The following is a 12,211-nucleotide window of genomic DNA, read 5'->3' on the forward strand; positions in this document are numbered from 1 at the left end:
CCTACTAAGTCGAAACTCTGAGATAGTCTATTAAGTAAAAAATGTTAGATAGCCTACTAAATCGAGATGTTGAGATGAAAAGTGCAAAGTGGCCTAGCATATCTCAATTTTGATTTAGGCATAATATTATTTTTATTAAATTTCGACTTATGTCATGATTTTGACTTTGTTCAAGTTTGACTTTGTTGCTTTTTTCCCCCAAGTGGTGGAAACCAACTTCCCTATTAAATATTACTAAATATATTATTCTGCTAAAGAAAAGTATAAGAAGTATTAAAAACATGAGAAGTATAGTCAAAGACTTAAATTAGGATATCTATCCTAAATAGTTTCAATGTGTTACCCAGGCTATTTGCCCAGACCAATAGAGCTAGGCTTTTTTATTTTTTAGCCTGCTTTACAAAATTGTGATTAACTTTTCATCACAAACACACATAAAGCAGTTCACTCATTGTATTTTTTTTATTGTTATTGTTATCATTAATTAACATTATTCTACAAAGGTAGGATACCACTGATAACTGGAATTATTTCAATTTGTCGAAACAAAGGAATTGGGTTTATCTTTTGTAACAAATACACAAATTTCCGAGGTATGCAAATTAATGTCTCACTCCTCCAGGGCCAGTAAAGCCCTTAATGTTAAAGATTTGTAGTTCAGTCTTTATCAAAATGTCATGCTCATCATGGGGGAACACAATAGGCCTATTTGGGGGCAGCCGAAGCCACTCACAAAATATGTAACTTTGGCACTCATTTGAGTATGCAGTCACTCAGTCACACATACATACGGTTAGACTTCCCTGACATTAACAGGCACACAAAGCCAGGGTTAAGTATAAGCAACTTAATATAGCTACACAATAACAATAGGCTGTCTCTTTTCAAATCCAAGAGAAGATTATATCTTTAAAAATGACTGGCCCTTCATACTCTGAAACATTGCTTTCAACTTCTCAGCCCAACATTTGTGTTTTAAAAAAGATTTCAAAATAACTTCTCATTTTAAAATGAGATTGGATTTCTAGAACACCTTTGTCAATGTTGGATCGCACACAACATGTTAATATCACAATAAATAGGATTTGTATCTCCCAAAATGTGGCTGTCATATCATTATCATTTGCTTCTACCGAAACATATTGGAAACTACAGTGTAGTTTAGCCTTATTTAGCCCATATGTGAAATCTTGCACATATTTATTCTTAAATAAGGTTGGGAGTCCTAAAAATCAAGAAGCTACAGAGAGATAAATCAATTTGTAACATACTGTGGATTTTCCTAAAAAGCACATTTCTCTGACGCCATAACAAAGCTGTCAGGTCAAATGAGATTCAACTCTCTTGAAACAGACACAGGAATACACACAGACACACAAACACAGATGCACGCACAGGACACATACACACCATGACATCTTAAGTCAGCACGATGACATTGTCAATACTGTCTTTGACATCTTCACATGCTGTCTTGTCTTTTCAATATAACTGCATCTGAATTTTTAAAAAGTCAACAATACAAATGTTTAAATTCCACCAAAACTAAATATTTAGAATGTAGGGAACGCCAATGAAATTAAAGACAAATAAACAAAAATAGATAAGAAAGAGTTATGGTAATAATGAGCTAGAATCCAAAGGTCATCAACATAAATAAACAGCATTTATAATCCAAGTTTGTCAGGATTCTGTCAAAACATTGATAAAACATAACACTCCTAAGACAATTTTATGTGGAAAGACAAGGGAAAAAAATAAGTGTTGTCTTAACTCTTCAGATAACATTGTTAAAAGCAGTTCCATGTGAACTGGGAAGTTTCCGCCATCTGATGACAAAAGATAGATGAATGGGAAAAAAAAGTTTGCAGAGTCAGATTTACAGAAAAATGTGAGATCACACGTGTTTCTCTCCCAGCCATGTAAACAACATAGAAAGGGTGTCTCTAGAATTGAAGTTCAAAATCACAGGACCACAATAAAGAAGCTTTGCAGAATTTGTTTGGTTCATCACCCTCTTTTATAGACTCGTGGAAAGGCAAATACATACCCTTTACCATGACACATCATAAATTGTGACATTGCAAACAAATAGAGGGCATAACATGAAGTATACGGACGTACACAAATACAGAGACCTCAGAGTAGCCCTTGGAGTAAAAGAGTCCATCAGACAGGCACACACACTCACACATACCCACACATACACACGCACACGTTGCCCTTCCCCCGCACATAGTTCTCATGTTGTTGAGGACATGCCGGCCTTGTGCCCCAGCACCTGACCAGAGCAGGCATATCAGATGTGACCGGCCACAGGCTCCTTAGGGCCTCTCCAGCTCGGCGTTGCATCTGAAAAAGCCCACTGCACCCTCTCTTTCCCCCCTGCGCAACCAATGAAAATGCACACCAAGCTATAAGCCCTGAAACAAGTCACTACACTACAGAAAGCACACCCGCCGTATGTGTTCATCCTGTTATCTCTGCTATTTGTCTCTGGGCCTCTGTTACTTAATGTATGTCTAGACAAGGGTACTCTAAATTTCCATCCCGGGCACTTGGGCCTACTTCTGAATAATCCAATGAGAGCTGGTATTTCCATGCTACCATAATAACAAAGCAGGGCTATAGACCCTTTCAACAATAAAAACAAAAACAATGCTTGAACGTTCTATTTGGGCCCCAATCTACTTCCTCTGCATTAAGATAACATATGGAATGTTACAAAGGAAGTCTTGTGGGGCCAACTATGATGCTGATAATGGAACTCTCTTGAAAGGGTCTATATGGAATCACATATTGAACACTACCAAAGCACTGGCAAAAACTGTGCTAGACATTGTCAGGAAAAGGGTAGCTCAAGTCCTATTAAAAAAAATTTTACCAAGTAATTTTGTATAAAACAAACTCAGTTAGAGCTGTGATGAAAAATGCCTTATAGGTACATTTATGCCATTATTCAGTTACATGCCAGGAATGGACTGACTAATTATTCAAGTGTTTACGGTCTCTTTCCCATCTATGGAACGTAAACACACCAGCACCATATCAAAGGGCCTTTGCTATTGATCAAAATTTGTAGTTTTTTTTTTTCATCTTTGTACGTCATCTCATTGCAAGCCAATTATGAATCGTTTCATCTGGCAGAGGATTCCATAAAGACTATGAATCACTCTCACTCTCTCTCATTCAGATTCAGAGCATCATCTGGAACGAAGCACAACTTCAGATTAAACTGCAAGTTCCTGCGCTGCCAAACAACAATGTCAAGCTTATTTACTCAAAACACCACTGGGTTCCACAAATAACACAATGGATATCTCCAAATATGGATGATTATTTCTGCTTCCTTTAACAAGACCGTTGTTTTTCTCAAACCTGGGTGCTTCATTGCAACCCTTTTCATAACTCCTATCAAATATGTATGTAAGTAAGGATGTTTCATAGTAGTTTCATATGCTTATTATACATAGGCTACATGGAGAAAATCTATGGCCTCTGAGTCATAATTATCTCATATTTAATCTCCCAAACATGGATACAGAGGAACGTTGGGACAAGGAATCTCTTTTCTTCCCCATTCATCATTTTTCAAGGAGAGACACTCTGACTGTCTCCGTCACTTTTATCCAACAGGTTAGCTCAGCGCTCTTTTACTTCACTTTTCCCTCTCTCTGTCATGCTATCCTCACTTGAGTCGAGCATAATATTCAGACCACCCTTTCTTTGTTTTGAAAAAGTATACATTCTGAAATCAATCCTCTTTCTCTTTTCTGCCTCTCTCTCTTTCTCTCTCTCTCTCTCTGTCTCTCTGTGCCTTTGTCTCACACGGTGACTTCGTTTTTGCTCCCTGTTCTGAGTGACTGGCCTGCGTTTCCCCCGCCACCCACCACAGGGATGTAGTGGAGTTGTTCGATGGTGTTCTGGCGCTTGGTGGCGAAGGCCATCCGCCTGGCATTGTGGCCCAAAGTCCCCCCTCCACCTCCACTAGAGCCGTGTCCACTCTCGGCCCAGCCCATGGTTCCCCCCGTGGGGTGGCTGCGCTCCATATCGCGGCCAGACGACGGGTGGGAGTTCATCTTGATCATGTGGTGGCGGTCCATGGACGGCGTGACGCACACGTTCTGCTGCGACTGGGCCTTCTGGTGGCTGGTGAGACGCGGCAAGGTCGGCGGCATGCCGAAATCCGTCGGCATCCTGACCCGCTCGTCCAACCGGTCGGGCGACACCAGGAGCCGCTCGTGAGACCGGCGCAGTGTGCTGCCGGTGGAGCTCTTGCTGGTGGTCATGGCTTTGTAGTATTGGTGCTGCTGGTTCTTGGACAGGCGGGAGAGCGTGTTGCCCTCCCCCAGCATCAGCAGCTGGTCCTGGGACATGACCCGGCGCGGGGGGTGGGACAGAGGCTCCATACCAGGGTGGTACGCTGATTGGGAAGGGGGCAGAGGGTACGGGTTGGGTGTGGCCGGTAGGTGGATGCGAGAGCGGGAGGAGTGCAGGGGGAGAGTGCCCCGGGCTCCGAGGGTGTAGTCGCCACCCCAGTGTAGATGATGCTGAGAGGAGTGAAAGGATGGGGGCATATTGTTGGGCCGCCTTTTAGAGGTACTGTAGCCCATAGTACTGTAGTCTTCCAGGTCTTTCTCTGAGGTGGGAGAGATAAAAACAAATAGTGTAAAACAGATGATCAGCAAAATCATTTATTATATGACAGTAAGAAAAGCAACAAAAAAAAACAAAGCATTCCCATAATTATTTCAGTTCTGATGAATTAATGGATTTTTGAAAACCTGACATGGATCTGACATGATTTTAATGATTTACACGTTTTTCCGCAGTTTAGAGTTTAATAACAAACCTTTACAAGAACATTAAATAACTGCACTCATACTACAGTTCAAATATCAAAGAGAATAAATCTTTGCTTGAAAATGTTTTATTCTTTTAATATATCATAGAAGTAAAAGGAAGCTCCTCAATGTGATCTGCTTTCTTGTCAGTCCTCATGAAACTCACAAACACGGAGCTCAATTTTTTCTGTGTTGTGGCCAGAAATAAATCCACAAAATCAAGTTAGCCTTGGAAATATTATCAGATATCCATGTACCTACTGTTTATATTATCTTGCCCGTATATTAGTGAGATAAATATCTGTTAGTGTAGAAGAGGAATTAAAGGAGAAATCCTGCGATTTTTCACATAGATCTCTGATTCTCGAGGTTCAAGTTTTTCATACCGACAGTACTGGGTGAACTCGAGAAACACTGAATTTCTTCTTTAAGGAGGCACCACTTAAATATCAGAGGACTTGGGCTGGTAATAAAAAACAAGAAATTGAAAAGCAAGAAATTGCTTTCACTCTACTAAAGGGTATTATTAACAACAATAATAAAGTAAACAAACAAAGAACATAAATATCTGTATTAGCTTATCAGCCAAATTGTTATTTCATACATCAGTATCGATATTGGCCCAGAATTTCACAATAAGGTGCATCCCTAAAACCTCACATAGGTCAACCCCATCTTAATTTCAGTGGAGACGCATCAACAGTTTAACCTCATAGAATTATTAAGAATTAATATCACTTATTAACTCAGTCCTAACACCAACTTTTTAACCTTTCTTCACACTGATTAACTCTCACTCTGATCACAGAACTAACACACCACACCACAGTGGTCAACATCACATGACATGTTCCTTTATGATGCATGGGTTAAGCACACACAAACCTCAAAACCCACATTACTAAAAAAAAACCTTTATCTTTAGAACAACCACTGCAGACATGAGAAACACTCATGAGAAATACATTCACACACACACACACACTTTCTCTCTCTGTCTCTCTCTCTCTCACACACACACACACACACACACAGAGAGATCCAAATACACACATGCATAATTACATGCATCACACTTCTCCCTCGCTCATTCAGAAGTTCAGTGTATGTGTGAAATCTCTCTCTCTCACACACACACACACACACACACACCCTTCACACCCCTCAGCCCCCACCCTCCTTCTCCCCGCAGTCTCATAGTCTCACCCAGCCTCTTGAGGGAGCAGTAGCGACTGATATCCGGTCTCATGGCCACTTCGTAGGACGGGGGCAGCTGGGCCAGGTTGTGGAAGGAGTGTGAGAGCGAGGAGGGCGGCCGGCCCATGCTGCCGTGCTTGCTGGACAGCAGCGTGCCCGTCGGGGCCAGCTGGACGTTGTTCATGCGGGGAGCGCGCTCTGGAGAAACGAGGCAAGTGGAAGAAGAAGAGTAAGCAGAATGAACATGATGAAACTTTTACAAACAAAAATAAATAAAAAAAATAAATAAATAGAAACACTTCTCATTCGTTCAAATACAGCAGGAGTCAATGGTGTCAAAAACATTAACATAGGGTAGGGGGAGAAAAACTGCTTGTTTGGGTTCAAAAAAGCTGTGCCATCATCGCATGCATGAATGACAACAGCTGGACACCATTTTGCACAAGGCCATGTTGGGTTGGTGTAATGAACACCCTCCCTTGACACAGTTGGACTGTGCAAGAGCGGTGAACATTACCCCGTCAGTTTGTAGACAGTCATGGAAGTCCCATGAACCGTCTCCTGGGGAACACCTGGGCTGTCGAGAACACAGTGTGTGATTGTTCAGGAAGTCACATGGCCTTTCTCTTTTTGTCGTCAAAAAGGAAGAATGAAAATCAAGCCAATCACCCATCCGTGATGTTAAAAATGTCAAACTCGTACCAATCACCATCGGTTGTTGATCATGCAGGACTGCATAATGAGGAATGGTAATCCATGCTATGCTACAGGTGCCCACTTGTTTTCATAGTAAGGGCACTACTAGAAGAGAGTGCTCCATATGGGTGAGGGTGAGACACAGCATACACAGGTGACCTGTTTTCAGGAGGGGCCTAGTCTTAAGCAGGAGTGTTCACGTGCACACACACACACACACACACACATACATACATACACACACAGACTCCAGTGATAGAGGCATTCCACAGACCGGTATTTGAGCACAGTGAAAGCGGAGCTCAACTCCAGGTGGACTTCCACAGACCCAGTTATAGAGCACATGGGCAAAAAATAAAACAGACAGGAGCCAGAAAGACAGCGAAGGACAGAGGGAAGAGAGAGAGAGAGAGAGAGAGAGGAGGGGGTCAGAAAGGTAGAGAGAGGAGGAAGTGAAAGATAGAAAGACAGATCAGGAAAGAGGATAGAAAAGAGATAGAAGGATAGAGGACAGAAAGGTAGAGAGGAGGATAGAATGATAGATGAAGAGAAAGGAGGAAGGATGAGTGAAAGAGAGACAGAATAGGACAGAAAGGTATAGAGATGAGGAAGAGAAGGCTAGAGAAGACAGATAAAGAGAGAGAAAGACAGAGTCTGGCAAGGCAGCTTTGAAAAGGACAAGTGCAAAGGGACGAGCAGATAATCTAATGCTTGCGGGGGCAGACCTGCACACACATAGCTGATATAAGAACGGCTGCCGACACAGACACACACACATGATCACATATACACAGAAAACGCACACTCACTGCCTGTACCGGTTGGCTTACCAATAGTAGCCGTATGTTTGGGGCTGGACCCAGACAGGCCGCCCAAATTGTGTTGGACGTTTCCAACTGCAAGAGAGCAGAGGCAACACTGAGGGAAGCGTTGCGGGCGTGCGGCTGTTTTTATTCTGTTGTTGTTGTTTTTTTCATCATGCTGCTCGCCTGCCTTCTCTCATCGCCATGTCAGTACAGATGGGCAGCGCGACATGACACCCTGTCGTCCCAGTGTGCCTAAACAAGCTCAACCTTTTACCTACGTATCCCTGCCCCTATGCTCTCCACCTCTGCCTTGGAGCAGTGATATTTCTGTTCATAAGCTCTATTTCTTTTGCACCTCCACCAGTGTATCCCCACTCAGGAGTTTCATAAAGCTAGATTAATACAGTATGTCTGGAGATGACTATAACAGACTTTTTGTCTTAATGTTCGTAAGAAGCAGTTAGATGTCTACTTAATAAGCAAATTAAATGTCATGGTACAAATCAACAAAATGTGTTGACTTGAGTGACTCTGACATAAAAATGCAAAAAGGATTATGTTAAGATATGTTGTGTATTTGAGGGCAAATTGTCTATACCTATGAGGAGTATACATTCCTAGTAGTAATAAATAGTATTTGAAGAGGTCATGTGTATGGATTATTTGAACAAAATCAGGTATATTTGCTGATACTAATAACAGTGAATGCATGATTCTGCTTCCATGAGTTTGACGTTTCACTGTTTAAAATGTTAATGCCATAAATTAACTTTAATGTAATTACACAATTTTCATTAAAAGTTTAATCACAGAGTTTCAAAGTAGTACTGCAAAGTTAAACATTTATTTTTTATGAATATTTTTTATGGTTCGTTCAACACAAAGTGCTCTCCTCCAATTTCAAGTATCCAAAAAAAAAATAGCCTATAGCACATGCATTAATCCAACTGAAAGTGCTATTCTGAAATATAGGATGACATTTTTTCCTTTCTGACTTACAAGCATTAATCTTACTTAACTACCTATTAATTCAGATATATCTACTGATAATAGGCTAATACATTAGTACACTAATTATTTACCTCCTCACCCTGGCCACCTGTTATACCTCAAATAGGTCTTACAACCATGTTGTTACAAAATCCGAAATCCAACGCTATCCATATCCATGTGCCCATCCTACCCACGCCCGTTGTTCACAGTGGCAGCAAGTGAAACATTTGGATGGAAGTGGGACTATCAAACCTGATGCAATACAGTACTTCACAGGCCTTGCATGTATCATTGTGATATCGCCTTTCATATGAAACTCAAATGAGTTTAATTAATTCATAACACAAACATAATGCCTGGTTTTATCCTCAACTGAATTATGGGTACTTTCATAATTAAAGTAAAAGCTTCACATTATCCGCATACATGCCTGTGTACTTCCTCAAAAAATGTTATTCTGTTGGATAACTGTATGTCATTATTAATGGCTAACAGTAAAGACAAGCAAAAATGCCATGTGTTGCAACAAAACAAATTACATTACATAAGTTATTTTTTATCCTCAAATTGACATTTCATTTTAAAACTAAACCACTTCAACACATCATATTAACCCATTTAACAAATTAACAAATTAAAATAATTTTAGTGTAGGCAGAGAACTGAACTACACTAGGGTATTCTGTAATATGTTATTTGGATGTCAAAGAAAGCACATAATTATCATAATTTTATGGCAATACAACTCTCTGCAGTCTCCCTGGACAAAACTCATCTAAAATATTTGTGAACAAAAAAATCTACAGCAAATAATTCACCGATCAAGCTACATCTTACAAAATGTCCTGAATGATTAATGATATACCGGTATGCTTTCAACCCCTTGAATTAAATAAGTTGAATTAAAGCTGAAAGTCTACACTTCAAACACATTTTTGATGTGCACATTTTTCAAACACATATGTTTCGTTTCAGACCCACTCTGATGGTGTACAGAGGTAAAATTACAAAATAGGTGTCACTGTCCAAATATTTATGGACCTAACTGTATGTTACAAAAGAAGTCTGACAACAACGGAAGTGTTTTGTAAGCAATGTGAACTAACTAACAGGATAAGCCTACATAAGCTAGCTAGGTTTAGTGACATTACTGCCATCCATCATTCATCTCTCCTAAAGGTTATGGTTAATTATTAAACACGCTGTATTATATATGCACAAAGTAGCTCACTTAATAACATCTAAAATACTGCATGGCTGTCCAGAGAGCATGTGTCAACATAGATAGATCAGTTGAAAGGGAAGTAATTCAGTCTGCTGTAATGAAATGTAATGAAAAATACTTCACGTTTTCTTAGCTTGTGCTTAGTCTGAGCCACCAAGAGAGACCAGAACTGCAGCCAAGTAATGTGATCTATATGATTAAGGTCTCTATTTTTATTTTTTGTTATTTTTATGTCATCAGGGGAGTCTGTGCCCCAGTGACCTCCCTCTAGGAGTAGCCAACGTCGCCACTGCCAACGACTCGAGGCCCGCTGGCTAATCCTGTACTCCCTCTGCCTGAATCAGCAAACTCCAGCTCATATCCCCAACCCCTCACCAAATACAAGCATATCCTGCCTCCTTCCCTTACCACATCCTCCTCCCTCCCAGTGTCTTCCCCTCCCTGCTCTCCCTTCCTCTCTCCCATCCTCCCTCTCTCCCTCCCTCCCACCCCTTCCCCTGGAGAGTAGATACTCACGGCGGTTGTCCTTGCTTGGCAGCACAGGTGTGTAGAGCTTCTTGGGCGGGCGTCCGAGCTTGCCCTCGCCGCTGGTGGCCGTGGTGAGGATGGTGCTGTTGTTCCGCTCCCCCTGCTGGACAGGACTGGACTGATGCCGCAGGATGTCCACCAGAGCCCTGAGGAGAGGCAAGAGGAGAGAAGAGGAAAGGACGGTCAAGAAAATTAGGGCAGACAAGGGTACGTGTGGGAGGAAGAGTGAGATAAAGATGGAGAGAGAGAGGGAGGGAGGGAGAGAGAGAGAGAGAGAGAGAGAGAGAGAGAGAGAGAGAGAGAGAGAGAGAGGTAGAGTGAAAGGTGAGAGAAAGAAGGAAAGAGATGCTATAAATATGAAAAGGAGATGCGGAGAGGGAAGGAAGGTCAGTAAGGATTTTTTTTTGTTTTTGTTTTTGGTTCAGTTTGTTGAAATATGACAACAAAGGTCAACTTGAGTGTTGGGTGTCCTCTGGCTAAAAATGTTTTTCAGTGAATTCACAAAAAGAGATCAGACTGAGATAACCACGAGAGAATCTAAAAATAATACAAATTACATCAATCAGTCAAAACAATCAAATTTTCTAAACAAATGCAATGTATGGTAATCTGTATCTGTCTATGGTAAAAAAGCAACCATTTGTCACAAGCCATTTGCAGAGTTTCCATACATAGATTAAGCCTAGTCCTAGACTAAAAGCTTTTAGCTTTTCATTGACATTTTCTTGAAGTCTAGGACTACACTTACTCCATAGGGGAAAGTCGCCCTTGTCGGCTCGATAATGTTATAAGCCCCCACCGTCGACTTCAAGGCAGCGCTGCGACTGTCGACTTCAAGGCACCTAACCCTAACCTTAACCCTAACCCTAGTGCCTTCCATGCAGCGCTGCCTGGAAGACGACGTTGGGGGCTTAAAACACCAAGAGACCCCTTGTGGTGTGATTTGGGGCGACCCACCTGGGCATGTTGATCTCCCTGTTATGTGGCCGGCGGGACATCTTGTGGAACACCACCTTCATGCCCACAGCAGCGGCCAGTGTGAAGGACAGCACGCCACCGATCACGTACGCCGTGTTGCTCTGCGTCCGCACGGGGTCAAAGGTCGGGCCAGGCCCCCAGCCGGGGGGCGGCGTGGTGGAGACATGCGTGTTGGCCCAGTCGGGCGTGTTGTAGTTGGTGCAGGAGTCCTGGTCGAGGCGGTTGCGCGAGTGCTCGCAGCAGAAGCGGTAGTGGCAGGTGCCGCAGCAGTAGATGAACGTGCCCTTGGAGCAGTTGAAGGTCAGGTCGTACTGGCCCATGACGTCGTAGTAGCCACGGCACACGTCCATGTTGACCAGCTTCTCCGGCGGCGCCACCTGGGCCGCCCCGAGCGGTGGCTTCATGGCGTCCGTCAGGTTGCGGGGCATGATCTGCGGAAGCGGCTTGGGCAGGATCTCAGCGCCCTTGGGCTCCATAGCCATGGCCGCCGCCTCCTTGGCCCAACCGGGGGGTCCGGCGGGGGGCGGGGGGATTGGGAGGGGCTTGCTGCCAAGGCCCCGGAGCAGAACCAGCATGGGGCTCCCGTTGGCTGCCAGGCGACGCTCTGAGGGCAGAGTCACGGTCGCCGTGGCAACGCAGAGCATCAGAGCATACAGCAGAGGCAGAACTGCTGCCATGGCTGAAGAAAGGGTTGGCCTCATCGTCCACAGGGGAAACAAACAACTCTTAAAATGCAGAGGCCTTTGAAAAAACAACCCTTTAGTTTTACAAACACAGCAGCAATGCAAGGAGGAATGTCCTTTGAGGCAGTTTATCTTCTTAAAACAAAAACTGCATGTCAGTATGACAATATAAAGCCTTTAAAGACAATATCTCTCCTTGAAGTTAATTATGCATACATTAGTATGCAAGCTCTTTAGTATGTGAGTTCTAAGCTGTTTTAT

General features: G+C 42.7%; 1 protein-coding gene across 2 annotated transcripts; it reads right to left on the minus strand.

The window, feature by feature from the left end:
• Positions 1-287: 287 nt before the first annotated feature.
• On the minus strand, positions 288-12,198 carry shisa7b (shisa family member 7). Of its 2 annotated transcripts, XM_042077742.1 has the most exons (5): positions 11,247-12,198; positions 10,278-10,435; positions 7,568-7,633; positions 6,051-6,239; positions 288-4,639 (listed from the first exon to the last, which is right to left on the minus strand). In XM_042077742.1, the coding sequence occupies exons 1-5, from the start codon at positions 11,966-11,968 to the stop codon at positions 3,825-3,827; spliced, it is 1,950 nt and encodes a 649-aa protein (XP_041933676.1). In that variant the 5' UTR covers positions 11,969-12,198; the 3' UTR covers positions 288-3,824. The 2 variants fall into 2 exon arrangements, with proteins under 2 accessions (XP_041933676.1, XP_041933677.1); XM_042077743.1 differs by lacking the exon at positions 7,568-7,633.
• Positions 12,199-12,211: the final 13 nt, after the last annotated feature.

Source organism: Alosa sapidissima, chromosome 21 (assembly GCF_018492685.1).
Source record: "Alosa sapidissima isolate fAloSap1 chromosome 21, fAloSap1.pri, whole genome shotgun sequence".
Lineage (NCBI taxonomy): Eukaryota > Metazoa > Chordata > Actinopteri > Clupeiformes > Clupeidae > Alosa > Alosa sapidissima.